This window comes from Chrysochloris asiatica, unplaced genomic scaffold, assembly GCF_000296735.1.
Source record: "Chrysochloris asiatica unplaced genomic scaffold, ChrAsi1.0 scaffold00203, whole genome shotgun sequence".
Lineage (NCBI taxonomy): Eukaryota > Metazoa > Chordata > Mammalia > Afrosoricida > Chrysochloridae > Chrysochloris > Chrysochloris asiatica.
Genome location: NW_006408721.1, coordinates 2,814,982 through 2,831,527, shown reverse-complemented (window position 1 = coordinate 2,831,527; position 16,546 = coordinate 2,814,982). Strand labels below are relative to the sequence as shown.

The 16,546-nt window shown below is 41.3% G+C and overlaps 1 protein-coding gene across 1 annotated transcript in view; it reads left to right on the top strand.

The window, feature by feature from the left end:
* LAMC1 (laminin, gamma 1 (formerly LAMB2)) overlaps positions 1-16,546 on the top strand; it is a 154,882-nt gene that overhangs the window by 100,246 nt on the left and 38,090 nt on the right. The window contains exons 2-9 of the mRNA XM_006872541.1: positions 1,762-2,066; positions 7,736-7,866; positions 10,061-10,227; positions 12,242-12,430; positions 13,429-13,546; positions 15,665-15,763; positions 15,857-15,993; positions 16,399-16,521. Of these exons, the coding sequence (XP_006872603.1) occupies positions 1,762-2,066; positions 7,736-7,866; positions 10,061-10,227; positions 12,242-12,430; positions 13,429-13,546; positions 15,665-15,763; positions 15,857-15,993; positions 16,399-16,521 (1,269 nt within the window). The remainder of the gene's footprint in view (positions 1-1,761; positions 2,067-7,735; positions 7,867-10,060; positions 10,228-12,241; positions 12,431-13,428; positions 13,547-15,664; positions 15,764-15,856; positions 15,994-16,398; positions 16,522-16,546) is intronic.

The window sequence follows — 16,546 nt, the reverse complement described above, 5'->3', positions numbered from 1 at the left end:
ACAGCCAATGAAACCTCTCTTCCACAATATGAACCAGTTGTGCAATAATAGTCATACACAGCATATAAAAGGGAGTGTGATGGCTCCATATGATAAACATTGGACTGTGAACCACAAAGTCCACTGTTCAAGTCTGCCAGCCACTCTGCAGGAGAAATGTAAGGCTTTCTGTATCCTGGAATATTTAAAGCCTTGGAAACCTTATACAGGGTCACTATGATTTGGAACCAACTTGACAGCATTTAACAACAGCTCATAATATCAATTTCATTGCAGATAAAGCTGGACAGAAAACCGTAGGTAGTCTAGACACATAGCTTAGATGGTTTTCTTTTCCCTTCAGTTAGCTTGCACACTTACCTTAATCCTGTGCTCAGAGGCAGAGCCCACTGATGCACACTGAAGAAGTGCCCAAGAGGAGAGGGTCCCAGGCAGCTCCCAGACAAGCAACTTGAGGGGCTGAGGGAATTTCACACAACACTTCTGAGAGGGTTATGTAGAGATGCTGGGATTTGGATGCTTCTGCATGTGGAGTTAATCCATTTATGATAATTAATGGACTGTAAGCTCCTGGAGTGCACGGTACCCTTATTTCTAACACATCCAAGTTCCCCCACGTGTGAGTGTGGAGTTGTGCCCTAAAAACAACCATTAATCAAACTAACCTTTAGTGCAGCATGGAAGTAACAAAAGAATAGATATTGTCAGAGATACAAAGACCCAATTTGTGAGTGAATGGAGATTAAAAACAGTTGCGCATTATCTCTTTTACCCACCTGAAGACATCCTGGCTGGCAACCAAACTGTCCCAGCCATAAGATCATATGTTACAGGGAACCGTCTGACCCAGTGACTCCTTGACTTTCCCGCCACCTTTTTTTCTTCCAGAGGGATGGATGCGCGCACTGGCTTCTCCCTTTCCTACCCTTCCCTGCTCACACACACTTCTCAGATACACTCTTTTGTGCACAGTCAGACTAATCCTCTTTAAGATTCCTTTCTCCTTTTTGTTTTTTTTTTTAAATCTCTTTGTTCAGTTACTGAAGGAAATTTTTTTCCTCCTTTCCTATTTTGCTCCTTGCCCTGTCTCCCTGTCACTGTCTTCTCTCTCAAATGTCTCTTTTTCTTTAGCTGTTGATAAGTAGAAGAATAGTACTGATGATATGCTTTCTGTATCAAGAATTCAAACTAATGAAGAATTAATTCTTAAGTCTTGAAAGTACCCAGAAGTCTGTAAATGTTTTCTTTTTTATCTTTTCAATAAGTTTTTGTTGAAGCACCAGCTTTAAGAACAAATGTATTTTTCTCTATTTAGTTTTATTTTTAAATAGTTTTATACATGGTGCGGCACTGTAGGATGAGCACTTGACTGTTATCCGCAAGTTAGGCACTTCATACCCACCAGCCACTCTTCAGAAGCCCTATACAGGGCTGCTATGGTTCAGAACTGACTCCACGGCTCTTAACAACGATATATGCTGCCATTTTTCATTGTGAATGAAATTTTACCTTATGTCATATATGCCATTTGTGAGTCAGCTTATCGGTCCAGTTATTGCTTGGTACATTTGTGGTGCGATGTTCTCTGTTACCAGTAATAGTAATGGAACGCATCCTCTGCTCTGGAACCTCCTTAGTCGCAGAGATACACGGTAATTTGTATCCTCTTTCTCTGTCAAGTTCTAACCAACGTCGGGGAAAGGAGGGACTTCTTTTTCTTCATATGTATGACTTAGGAACTCTGATGTGCTTATCCCACAGGAAAAGCTTTTGACATCACCTATGTGCGTCTCAAGTTCTACACCAGCCGCCCAGAGAGCTTTGCTATCTACAAGCGTTCGAGGGAAGACGGTCCCTGGATTCCTTACCAGTACTACAGCGGCTCCTGTGAGAACACCTACATGAAGGCAAACCGCGGCTTCATCAGGACTGGAGGGGATGAGCAGCAGGCCTTGTGTACAGATGAATTCAGTGACATTTCTCCTCTCACTGGGGGCAACGTGGCCTTTTCAACCCTAGAAGGAAGGCCTAGTGCCTACAACTTTGACAACAGCCCTGTGTTACAGGTAGGCCTTCAGTTATTCCTACTATCACACAGGGACTTGTGAACCTCCTGCAGAGGGTAAGGGGTAGGAGTAGAAACTACTACCAGAGGGACGATCAAAATCACACAAAACAAAACAAATCCACCAAGTCAGTTGCTGTTCAGTCAATTCTGACTCGCAGTGACCCCATGTATATCAGAATAAAACTGGCTTAGTAGGTATATGGCTACATCTTCAGTAGTAGATGGTTAGGCCTTTCTTCCAATGTGTGCCGCTCAGTGGATTTGAATCTCCAACTGTGTTAACAGTCTACACCCCCTAGGGGCTCCTGAAGAAAGACACCTGGATTTCACTGGATCCAGTGCTTCTGTGTACAATTAATGAGGGAAGGAAAGTAGTTTTGTTCCGATTGCCCAGTTGATGTTTGCTCTTAGCTACTTACACACTTGAAAATGCAAGTGTATAAACTTAACAATGAAAAAAAAAAAAAGTAGAGAAAAGATTGAACAGTGTTAAATGTAGGCTGTGTACTTGAGGTGGAAATATTTTGCTTCTGACCCTTTGAAGAAGTCATTTAAACTCATCTACCCAATTTTCATGTTTCTTTTCATACTTCAACTGTTTTTTTTGTGTGTGTTTTTTTTTAAGAATTAGCAAAGAGGAACAATTGAAGCAAGATTTTAAAGAATGTCACTTTCCTTCATTGTAGTGTGAGAAATTTTTTACTGGGTTTGTCTAGTACTTGTGCCAGTTATTATGAAAATTCTCAAATAACCTAAAAAGACCAGTGTTTGGACTGAATATAAATTTGCATATTTGTGGTACTATGCTTAAGTATTATGATAGAAAATTTCCCTGTTTCCCAGTAGAAAGAATTAACCATCGCCTTTATTCTCATGGATTCTGTTTGCATATTCCTTCTGTCTGGCTGTTGGGTTATGGGAGGACTGGCAAGCCTGGTGCCCTACTCAGCACACGGTCACAGAAATGGAGACAGTGCTATCGCTTGGCTGACATTAACGTCTAAATGGGAGCAACCTATATTAACTGGTAGGGGCAGAAAAGGCTGGAAATGTTTTTGCAAATGCCGTGTACATTTTATGAAAAGCTATTGTGATTGCTAAATAGCAAATACCCCTGTTTTTCTGGACTTTGTTCTTCATGTGTACCTTTCTGTTCTAGAAATCTTTATATTCAAGGGTTCTTTTTCTAAATTGGTTGTGTGGTTTTAGACAGTGGTCAGCGATGAGAATATATTTCTCAATGGGTCCAGTCCCTTTCCATTGCATTTGGTGGAAGGTAGAAGTGAAATCATAAATGCTAAAGCATTTAACAGCAGTTGGCAGTGTGTATCTTTGAAATAAACCCTTCAGAAATGTTTCTTCTAATGAGGATGTGTCCATAATAAATGGCTTATAGTATAGCTGATTTTGGCAGATGAAAAAGCAGAAGACTGACTGCTACTGGAGAGGCGATCTACAGATATCCTTCAAGATAATCAACTAGCAAACATTCTCCAGCCTTATTTCTTTCTATAGCAAAGCACTGTGTTTTACTATCCTAGAGAGATAGCAGTGTAGTCAGTAGGAAAAAGAAATGGTGTATAATTATGATTGTGGTTTTCTGGCACCTCTGCAAACTGTGTGCCTTGTGAGCCTGTCTTGAAAGTTTCTCCAGCTGTAGGAATTCTGATATTTGATGCTCTTTATGCACTGGGAACTCATGAGGCTTAAATGTGGTAAAAATGTTATGGGCATCTATCTGCACACATTTGGGCAGTTGATATCATTTTGCACAATCACTAATTACTTGTCTCTGAATATCAGTGCTTTGACTCTGAGATCCAACTGTCGAGGTGTTTTGGTGATTTGACTTAAGAGTCAGAATTGACCTATGTAATTCGCCTTCCTGCATTGCTCCCTGTTCCTCCCTCCAGAAAGTGCAGTCTCAGTTGGGTACAAGAGACCCTTTTGGTTTCACTATGCGTGAGGACTACTAAACATACGCTCATGTATAATGGTTACTACCATTTATTATGACACTTATTGAGGTCCTGGTGTGGCACTGTAGTTTAAGCCCTGGACTGCTAACCCCATTGTCAGTGGTTCAAAGCCACCAGCTGCTCCTTGGAAACCCTATGCGGGGTAGCTCTGATTCGGAACCCACTCGATGGCACTTAACATCAATAATATGGTACTTACTATAATGTGCTAATTAAGGATCTCTGGTGGCTCAGTGGTTAAAGCAAATGACTTCTACCCAAAAGGTTGATGGTTCAAACTCACCAGCTACTCCACAGGAGAAAGATGTGGCACTGTGCTTTTGTAAAGATCAGTCTTAGAAACTCTGTATGACCCTATGAGTTGGAATCGACTGTAGGACAGTGGGGATGTTTTGGTTTTATTGTGTGACAGGCACTGTTCTAAGTTCTTTAGCTATACAAACTCAATTGATTCTATTAATATCTCTATAAAGTCGATACTCTTTATTATCTCCATTCTATAGATGAAGAAATAGAGGCCCTGAGAGACTAAAATGATTTCCCCAAATCACAGTTTTGAGTTGAAAATCTAGAAAGTCTAGATCCAGAGATTGCTCTTTTTAAAGTGTCCTCCAGAAGCTATTATTCCAGTGGAACTGGGATAAAGATAAAGCCTGAAGAATGTATAACAAACATTAAGCACAGAGATACAGCTACTTACTTTACTGACTCCTGGTGTAGCACTGTAGAATCAGCACTGGATTGTGAACCACAAGGTCAGCAGTTAAGACTTACCAGCTGCTCTTTGGAAACCCTGTACAGGCTTGCTGTGGGTCGGAATAGACTCCACGGCACTTAACAACAACAACATTTACGTTATTGTTGTTAAGTGCCATCGAGTCGATTCCGACCCATAGCGACCCTGTATAGGGTTTTCGAGGAGCAGCTGGTGACCTTGAACCACCGACCTTGCAGTTCAAACGGCTTTGCAGTCTGGCGCATTAACCCACAGTGCCACACCAGGACTCCAACATTTACGTTACAGACAAGTAAAAGATTCCTAACATTGTGGCCATGAGTGGGAGTTGTTATTGGAGTTCCAAGTTTGGATACAGTGAAATCATCTCTTCTCCTTTCTAATTATACTTGAAGGCTTCTTGGAGATTAGCTTTTATGAGCTCTCTACATGTTGGAAAGGAGAGGCTGTGTTGTTCTAAAGACCAGGTGTTTGGCATGGTATGCTTTTAGGCAGTGGTTCTTAGTACTGCACATCCCTGCCTCCTGTGAGGCCTTCTGAAAACAAAGACTCCATCTATTGCCACTGCTCTTGCCTGGTAGATCTCCACAGGAGAGTCTTCACTGTGGGAGGAGACTTCAATGAAAAGGGCATCTTTGGGCAGCTGTATCTGTTGCTGTGTAACACACTGCCTCAAAATGTTACGACTTAAAACATGCTTATTATTTCCCATAATTCCATGTTAGCCTGAGTGTCCTCAGCTGGCAGGTCAGCTGGGATGGCTGGACCTCTAGCTCCATGTAGTGCTTCATTTTCAAGGAGGCTAGACCAGGTTTCCGGTGTCAAGAGTGTTCCTAGAGGGTAAGTCCCAGTGCACAAGTGCTTACCCTGCCTGCTTGTACCATATATGACGTTACCTCCTTGACTAAATCATACTATGTGATCAAACCTAGCACCTGGGAAGATGGGGATGTCTTCTGGCAGGTGTGCCTTCTGGCAGGCATTCACTGGGGTTTGTTACTAGAACCATCTACCATACACAAAAACAGTTGTGTTCTTGTTTTTCAAATTTATTCATTCCCTCAACAAAAAGTTATTTAAGCACCTACTATATGCAGCAGTTAGGGATACTGCAGTAAATAAAACATGAAAATATCTGCCTTCATGGATCTTAACATTCTGGTGTGGGATAGTGGAAGCAGACAATTCAAACAGGATAAATACAAAGAGGTTCAGAAAGCTGGGGGGAAAAGTGGAGTAAAAAGATAATGGAAATTTCCCATGGACTTTCTGAAGCCTCCTCACAAGTTAAAGAAGAAAATTGTTGTTGTTAAGTGCCATCGAGTCAGTTCCGACTCATAGCGACCCTTTATAAGGTTTCTGAGGAACAGCTATTGGGTTTGAACTGCCGACTTTGTGGTTCATACAAACCTTGTGGTCCAGTGCTTTGCACCACACCAGGACTCCAAACAAGGAAGAGAAAGGTAAATAAGTCAAATCCATTCAGTGATTAGTTGTCGTTGAGTAGATTCCAATCCCAAATTCTCTTAAACCAAGGCAGTACTCAACCTTTGAAAGTACAGACAGATAGAAAATCAAGAAGTCCACATTAATACCCTCCTACCCAAGGAGTTCATGTGTGGCACTGTAGGATAAACACTGGACTTCTAACTAAAATGTTGGTGGTTCAAACCCACCAGCCACTCTTTGGAAGCCTTACATAAGGTCGATATGAGTCGGCACTTAACAGCAACCTAAGATGTAGGGAACACGGTGGCTCTGTAGGGTAGGTACTGGACTGCCAACCACACAATCAGTGGTTCGAACCCACCAGCTGCTCCTCAGGAGAATGATGAGGCTTTCTGCTCCCGTAACGATTTACAGCTTTGGAAACCCTATACAGAGTCTCTGTGAGTTGGAACCAACTCTACAGCACTTAACAACAGCAACCTCCTAAGGTGTAGACAGTTGCCTCTGCTCTGAATTAACTACTTCTGAATACAGCACATGGTAAATCCTCTGTGTGTCATTAGAACTGCTCGACAGGGTCTATATTTGGAGGCCTTCTGAGGCCCCTCTGGAAGTATTTAAACTGCTAACCTTTTGGTTCGTAGCTAAGCGCTCAGCTATTTGTGCCATCCAGGAACCCCTAAACAGGTGAAGTAGAGGAGAGAAATGGAATAGGGTGTTGATGAGGGAGGGCTGGCCAGGGAAGGCCTCACTGAGAGAGGGTGACATTGTGGGGAAAGAACAAGACAAGCTCTGACTGCCTCTAATTGGTTCAGACTAGTGTAAGGATTTGTTTGTTTGCACTTAGGTATCATACCCGAGATCTGTCAGCAGTGGGGTGGGTTTGAGTGATGCTACAAACACAAGGAACTCTGGTAGCGTAGTGGTTAAGAATCAGGCTGCTAACCTCAAGGTTGGTGGTTCGAAACTACCAGCTGTTCCAGGGGAGAAAGATGAGGCTTTCGACTCCCTTAAAGATATACATTCTCAGAAACCCTGTGCAGGGTCACTATGAGTCGGAACTGACTCCATGGTACTTAACAACAGCAACAACAACACAAAACAAGCAGGGGAGATGATGACCAGCACATCTGGTACAAGTGTGGTGCTGTCTGAACTCTGAGGTGGTATCCCCAATTGGATTTGGAGTGTGGATACAGAGTGGAGATAGGGGACAGCTGGTGTATTGAGTATCTAATGCTTCTTAGCTATTTAAAAATAGACCTTTGAATAGCCTTGTGAAGAAATTAGTAGTATTCCTGGTTTTCAGGGCTCTGAGTGGTAAGTCATATAGCCTAGATCAAAGAAGAGAAGTCTAGGAGGAGGAAAAGATTAGCAAGCTTGGAATGGACATTGGTTCAAAGATGCAATAACTGGTTAGAAAGTTTTGTCACATCATGTGTCGTCTCCAGCACCTCTCTGCCTCTCCTTTATGTTTTTGATTGGTCGCTGTTTCTCTGACAGGAATGGGTGACTGCCACTGACATCAGAGTCACGCTCAATCGCCTCAACACTTTCGGAGATGAAGTGTTCAATGATCCCAAAGTTCTCAAGTCCTATTATTATGCAATCTCTGATTTCGCAGTGGGTGGCAGGTGAGTAAGCAATTAACCTAAAGCTTTGACTGCAACTGATTGGAACTTTGATTTATAAGTGAATGTAGCTATTTATAACTATATTAATATTGTTAGACGTTTTCTGAACCAACATCAGGAGTGGTAATTATTTACATATATATATATTTTATTGTAGCAATATATAGACAACAAAACATTTGCCATTTCAGCCATTTTTATATACAATCTATCCATACCAACCACACTTCCCATGCATATGATACTGCATATGTGCAAAAGAGGCAGCCCCTTAAGGATCTTTTTCATGTCACATTGCTGCTGCTTATCCTGTAGGTGAGCAGTAAGATTTTCCAAGCCCTGTGTCAGATCAGCATATTTATTGAATTCTTATTGATCACTTAAGTACAAAGTATCATGATAGGCATGATGAAATTACTAAGGGAATTTTAAGATTAACCTTCTGAGAAGGCCCTGGTCTTCTAACACATTGCTATTGAGCAATCTCTACTGATGGCGACCCATGTGTGTCAGAGTAGAGTTGTGCTCCACAGGGTTTTCAGTGACTGATTTTTTTTTTTAGAAATAGACGTCCAGATCTTTCTTCCAAGGTAACCTCTGGGTAGATTTGAACCTTCAACTTTTATGTTAGCAGCCAAGTATATGAATGAACCATTTGCACCACCCAGAGACTCGCCCACCTTTAGAAGATTTTACAATTGAACGCACAGGTGACATTGAGTATGGGAAAACATAAATACTAATACAGTGCACATGTTTTAAATTCAAAGCTCAAGCAGCAGTTAAAAAGCTACTGGATATCAGACAATGATACAGAGCTCTCAGACTAGAGAAGCAGGTGGAGTCTGAACTGCATCTTGAAGAATCTATAGAAGTGAAGGCATCTAGGTTGGGGCTGGATGGGTATCTCTAAACACAATCATTTAGTGATAGAAGAGTTTAAGTCCACTTGACTCAAGAAAATCTCTTAGTTTGGGTGGCCAGAGACCTAGATAGCTGGGTAAGAATGTTGGACTTTATCTTCCCTGTACTAAGCGACAAGGTCTCAAGAGCAAAAAATTGTTTTTGTGTGCAGTGTTTTTGTGCATGGGGTCGATGTTCAGTGAAAGGTGAGTGAAGTATAAATAATGAGAAATCAGGCAAAGTTTTTGGAGTAGGGTAGATGTAATGGATGTACATGCAGGCGAGTGTGGGAGGAATGAATTTGGCAAGCAGGTGTGTAATAGCTGTGGAGTAAACTGTGAAAAGTGCCTTCCCTTCTTCAGTAAGGTCAGAATACTCTACAGTCACGATGGCACATTAACTGCTAACGTTTAATGACTGATGTGCCCACGCTTTCCTTGAACGTGTAAATGAAACAACTCCTTGATCCGTCCCACAGCCCTGTGGAATTGGCAGTATTATCATCCCTGTGTTACTTGCAACTGCTAACCGAAAGGTCGGTGATTCAAACCCACCAGCCCTCCTTGGGAGAAAGATGAGGCAGTGTGTTTCTGTAAAGTTTCATAGCCTTGGAAACACCTCAGAGCAGTTCTGTTCCATCTTGTAGAGTCACTGTGAGTCAGAATCAACTCAATGGCAGTGGGTTTGGTGTTTTTTGTTTTGTTTATGTTATAGGTGAGTCACAGAGCAGTTCTGTTATGGTGAGTGACTGTTAAACCCAGGCAGCCCAGCATCAGAATCTGGGTTCTTCTTAACTCCACACTGCTACTTGCTGACACATACATTTGACTTCAGAAGTGATCGTGCAGTCATCCCCAAAGATTGCCTGGGACTTTCTTCTCATGTCTAACGAATTTACATACCCTGTGAAGTAAAGCTCCTTTTGAGAGTTGTTGTTAAATGCCATTGAGTTGGTTCTGACTCAGAGCAACCCTGTTTAGGGTTTCTAAGGAGCAGCTGGTGGTTTTGAACTATTGACCTTGTGGTTCACAGTCCAGTGGTGATCCTGCAGTGCCATACCAGAAGCCCTTTTGTGGCTAGAGATTGCTTATTTAGTTTTTATTTCATACGTCAAACTCAAATAACTGTTGCTTAATCTTACCCAGTTGTTCAGTTTGTACTGTTAAATGGTAAAACTCAAAGACATTGTTAGGTTAGCTTTTAGTTCTCTTTGTCCATAGGCTTTTGGCATGCATTTCTGGGACTTTGTAGCTGTTTCATTATTTGAACCATGTATTCTCTCTCTCTCCAGGTGTAAATGTAATGGACATGCAAGCGAGTGTGGGAAGAATGAATTTGGCAAGCTGGTGTGTAATTGCAGACATAATACCTATGGAGTAGACTGTGAAAAGTGCCTTCCCTTCTTCAATGACCGGCCGTGGAGGAGAGCGACTGCTGAGAGTGCCAGCGAGTGCCTGCGTGAGTGCCCTGGGCATCAGTCTCTTTAACTGTCTTTATAGCTTCCAGAGATGGAAGAAGCAAAGGATGATTTCCTTTTATTCCTCCTTGACAGGAAAACTCTGGAAAGGCAGTGCAGCTTCTATGATTTTGAGAAAGTTGCTCAGTAAACTCCATGCACGTCACAGCTGGAAGCAATTGGCTATAAATATACGCACAGCTTGGACTTGTGTATATATTTGTGTATATGTGTGCTTCATGAACACTTGCCAGAACAGCATCTTCCAAGTTTCAAACTCTACCTAGATCAAAGTACTGAGTCAAGGATACTTTTCTAGTCTTTTCTTTGTTGTTCTTGAAAATATTCTCTTCCTACCAGTGCTCATTTACTCAGGCAGCCAAGGTCATTGGTTAACATATTGTCAGGCATGATGGTAGTTTTAGACTAAGATTGCTGTTCAGAACATTATTTCGCATAGGTTTTTTTTTTCCTTTTATCACATCAAAGAATGCAGTGAGAGAATTTTTCCTCTCCATCTGTGCGAAGTTGGGTGGCATGGGGAGGAAAAGTAGATCCTTGTGTTTCTAGGGAAAAGTACAATGAAAGGGATAATAGATCGCTTATCCCTTCATAGTGGCCCGGTTTAAGGAGCCCTGGTAGTGCAGTGGTTAAGTGCTTGGCTGCTAACTGAAAGTTGCTGGTTTGAACCCAACAACCTCTTCATGGAGGGAAGATATACCAGTTTGCTTCTGTAAAGATTATGGGTTTTTATGGGGGTAGTTCTCCTCTGCCTTACAGTATCACTGTGAGTTGGAATCAACTCAGTGGCAGTGGGTTTTATTGTGGGGATTAGTGGCTTGGTTTATAGAGGAAGAAATCTCAGGAGAAAGGAACCATGAGTCATGTAATCCTGATTTGCCAAGGACTTCTCTTTTACCAGCTGATAATGACAAAGCCATGGTATCTTTTTCAACTGTGGGTTAGAGCAGTGTACACATGGGAATTGTTCTGTTTCGTAGTCTCAGAACACCATATCATTTTGGTGGCATGGGCTAAGTTGATTGAAGGATAAAGTATGGAGGGCAGAGGGAAGAGAACTATTTAGTAAATAAGGGAAAGGGGACTGTAAAAGTTACACAATACAACTCTGATTTTGGTGCCAGTGATTCAAGTTTCTAAGTAAGTTTGCAAGTATTGTAGTGTGCAAGAACTGATTATAAAGGAAGAGAGGGGGGAAAAAAAGAAAATTAAAAAACAATTTACAATCTCCTCCTATCTGAAACCCAAATTTTAAATTATAATACAATAATTTTTAAGCTATATTAATTTTGCGCGAAGATGCTCTCTATACTTGGGGCAGAATCAATAATGCTAAAAAAATATTTTAATATAAAATACAGTAAAGAATTTCTGAGACTGCCGATGATTGTTCCTAAAACATGGTTATGCTGTGTAGGGTGCAATGCAGTTATATAACAGATGACCCAGTTGAAATTATGGCCCTCTCTCCATTGGGTGTCCAAATTTCCCTTTCATTTTGCTTCCATGTACAGAGGGGCTAATTTTAATCCACATGTTTGAGGTTACTTTTATTTGTATATACAGGTAATCTGGCATTTTGAAAGTTAGTGTCTTAACTTTACTTGAATCCTGGGGCCTAGAGTTACAGTAAATTGACACCATGTGCTTGAAGTTGATGCTAGAATAAATGTAAGAGTACAGGAAAATTAGAATTTGACTTAGCTTTTACTTGTATATGAATTTAGAGGCAGATTCCTTGCCTAAGTACAGGAATTCGTTGTAGGCTGTCTATGATAGTGCTGTTTGTCAAAAAGAATGTTCCAGTGATAGAAACCATAATATTAACAGACTGTTTTTGTTACGAAGGATGCATCCAGTGGCTATTCTTGTTTAACCATAATCTTTCTGTCACAGACATGTGGGAAATGATGGCTTGGTTTCCTTGGAATCCTTTAAGATACTGTTCTTAAAGGTACAGGACTCTTGACTCAACTCATATGTTTTGACCGACAGCCTGCAACTGCAATGGCCGATCACAGGAATGCTACTTTGACCCTGAACTCTACCGCTCCACTGGCCATGGCGGCCATTGTACCAACTGCCAGGATAACACAGATGGTGCTAGCTGTGAGAGGTGCCGCGAGAATTTCTTCCGCCTTGGGAACAATGAAGCCTGCTCGCCGTGCCACTGTAGTGCTGTTGGTAAGTGACACAGATCTGCTTCAGCCTGGTGGGTTGGTGGGTTTGAAAGACAAAGTAAGAGTTTTTATAACCCGAAAACAAAACTAAAAATTTGTTGCCTAGGTATTTGTACAGGTAAATATGGAAGTGTGTGCATTATTTTAATGTGTAAATGAATCAAGGTCTACCTGTGACCTCACCTTGACTCTTTAACCAAGTTGAACTTTCATTGGATTTTCTGGTGTATATATTTAAGTGTGGGTAAGCCTGAGTAATGGTTTTGTAAATAATTAGCAGTGGGCTCATAGAGACCATTTGAACTTTGCCTGTAAAGGTTAGCTGCTTATTGAGTGCCTCCTCGTTAATGATTTTGTTTACTCTAATCTCCTTAGAGGGCTGGATTGTTCTTGGTGTATTGGTTTGTGTTTGGAGATTCAGAGCACTCTTAGTCCCTTCTGCTGTTAACTGTTAGGCCTCTGTTTTAAATTCAAGCTGTGTAACTTGAGAAGCTTGTGCTTACCCGATAGACACTGACAGGTCCTGTGTGCAGTTAACGACTGGGTGCAGGGTGATTTTTAAGGAGCCTTGAAGGTGCCAAATGGTCACATGCTTGGCTGCTAACCAAAAGATTGGCAGTTCAGACTCATCCGGTGGTTTCTTGGGAGAAAGACCTAACAATTTGCCTCCATCAAGATGGCCACCAAAAAACCCAATTGGGCAGTTCACATTGTCAAAATTGACTCGACAGCATCTAACGATAGGGTAATTTATAGCAAGTCTTCAGCATTGATGAGTCAGTTCATCTTCAGGTATGTCTCTGGAAAGTGTCAGTGTCCTGAATTAAAGGAGTATGATTTTTGGAAAGTCCTGATTTCACAGTTGATGTTTGATCTCTCAGTAACTATCTGGAGACTGCATGTTGGTTTTAGGCATTGTAGTTACCAATTGACAAATTAATTTTACTTCCATATCTGGACTGATTTGTGGCTCACCCTAACAATGAGTTCTTTACATTTTAGGCTCTCTCAGCACACAGTGTGATAGTTATGGAAGATGCAGCTGTAAGCCAGGGGTGATGGGTGACAAGTGTGACCGCTGCCAGCCGGGATTCCATTCTCTCACGGAGGCAGGATGCAGGTATGATGTACTGAAACCACAAGAAACTTGCAAAATCTAAATGTAGCTAACTCATAATAATCAACTTTATGACTACCTGCAGCAGTGTTAATGAATGTTTCCCCCTCAAAAATGGTCAGCAAGATTCAAGATTTCTAGCTGTAACAATGAGCCAGGAGGGTTTTCTTTAAATGTGATGAGTATCCTTGATTCAAACCAAATCCAAATATAAACATGGTTTTGGGATTCATTTTGTTGTACATTTATTTTTTAATAAATCTATTACTATGTAATACTAATGCAAGAGCCACTGTGGAATAGTGGCTTATGAGTTGGGCTGCTAACCACAGGGCCAGCAGTTGAAATCCACCAGTCAACTCCACAGGAGGAAGATGAGGCTTTCTGCTCCTGTAAAGATTTAAAGCCTCGGAAGCCTTATACAGGGCCACTGTGAAACAGAACTGACTTGACAGCAAACCAACTCCAAAATAACACTAATACACAAAGTCACTGTCCTAAAAAAGAGTACTGGTCAATATTTATCAACTTCAAGAGGGTGCATATGATCAAGAACAGATGATATTGAAGAGACAAGTCTAAGCTGCACTGAAGGTATTGGCAAAAAAACAAGGCTTCAGAAATGGGCAGAATACCAACTGAAATGTTTCAACCAACGAATGCAGCACTCGAGACTCTCACTCATCTGTACCAAGAAATTTGGAAGACAGCTACTTGACCAGTCATTTGGAAGAGACTGCATTGGTGCCCATTCCAAAGAAAGGTGACCCAAAGGAATACAGAAGTCATTATACAGAATTGTCAGTATCATATGCAAGTTAAATTTTGCTGAAGATGATTCAAAAACTGTTGGAGTAATACATAGACAAGGAGCTGCCAGTAATTCAAACCAGAATCAAGAGAGAATATGGAACTAGGGATCTCATTGCTGATGTCAGATGGCTCTTTAAGCAGAGAATACCAGAAAAATGTGTGTGTTTTATTGACTGTGCAAAGGTGTTCCACTGTGTGGATCCTAACAAATTATTGCTAACATAATGGGAATTCTAGAAGACTAAATTGTGCTCATGAGGAACATGTATGCCTTAGACTGGGTTCTCTAGAGAAGTAAAACCAGTGAGGCTTATGTATGTGTGTATAAAGAGGAGTTTATATAAAGGAAATGACTGACAGTAGTAGAGGTGGGCTAGCTAGTCTTAAGTTCGTGGGTCAGATGAACCAAGAACGACAGAACAGTAGGCAGGCAGATTTAGGTAAGCTGGCAGACGGCTGAAGACTCCTAGGATCGTCAAGCAATAGAGCAGCCCACTGGCTCAAATCCAAATAACAGGAGGTCAGATAACAAGCCAGATGCAGGATCCAGACCCAGCAGAAAAGCAAGTAAGCTTTGCTTGGGTGTCCAGTGTATTGGAAACAGGCCACCTTCCCAAGGAAGCCACTTTTCAGCGATTGGCCGCATACAGCAGATCTCCTCATAGGGTTGATCACATATGTTAGATTTCATAATGGGGGATTACTGTGATTTAACTGTCAAAACACTTGGATTCCTGACCCAGTCACTTTGACACAAGCCTCAACCATCAAACCGTACATAGAAGCAGTTGTTAGAACAGAACAAGGGGATACTGAATGGTTTAAAATCAAGGAAGGTGTGTGTTGGGGTTGTATTTTTTCACCATACTTACTGTATCTGCATGCTGAGCTAGTAATCTGAGAGGCTGGATTATATGAAGAAGACCATGCATTGAGATTGGAAGAAGACTAATTAATAACCTGCATTATGCAGATGATGTAACCTTGCTTGCTGAAAGCGAAGAGGACTTAAATGCTTACTGATGAAGATCAAAGGCCACAGCCTTCGATGTGGATTGCATTCCAATGTAAAGAAAACAAATCCTCACAACTGGACAGATAAATAGCATCACAATTGTGAGGATGGTACAGGACTGTGTAGTGTTTTGTTCTGTTGTACATAGGGTCACGATTAGCCAGAACTGACTCACTGTCACGTATAAGTAACAACTGCATTAGTAAGTAAAACAGAAGGCTGGCTTTAAGAGTGGAACATCTCTCCTCCTGCCTCTTCTCTCACCCCACCCCCCCCCATCTTCCATCCAACAGGCCATGTTCTTGTAATCCTTCTGGCAGCATAGATGAATGTAATGTTGAAACAGGAAGATGTGTCTGCAAAGACAATGTTGAAGGCTTCAATTGTGAGAGGTAACTCATTTTTCTAGCTGTATCGTATTTTCTTTGCTATCATATTTTAAGTAAAACAAACCAACAAACTGGCTGTGTCTCCATTTCTTTCAGATGCAAACCTGGATTTTTCAATCTGGAATTATCTAACCCTCAGGGCTGCACACCCTGCTTCTGCTTTGGACATTCTTCTGTTTGCACAAATGCTGTCGATTACAGTGTTTATTTAATAACTTCTACCTTTCAGATTGGTAATTCTGATCTTTTCACCCCCCCTAGAACTATGAGATTAGATTTGAAATGTTTGCTTTTTTAAATTAGTAACTCTTTGAAGGTTTTTGATGGTGGCAACACTTAATATTATTCAGTATTCATGATTTTTCATGCTTGGTGTTTTTACTTAGTGGAAACATACATATTGTGTATGAATTTACCTTGGTGAATAGTGAACACAAATGTTATCTTAAATAAAGCAAAATAATAGCTTGAGGGATCTAGCATATTCAGGTACTGCTGTAGGATCCACTTACTCAGAAACTTACTGGGGAACTTATGCATGTGAGGTTCCATCATAGACTGTTTTGTAGTTATGAAAGAGTTATACAAGACCTGAATTTGGGATGTAATGGTACTATATTTTCATTCTCTGCTTCCAGATGAGGACGGGTGGCGTGTGGAACAGAGGGATGGCTCTGAAGCATCACTTGAGTGGTCCCCTGAGAGGCAAGATATTGCCGTCATTTCAGATAGCTACTTTCCTAGGTACTTCATTGCTCCTGGTAAGTAAGGCTAAACAGCAATCTG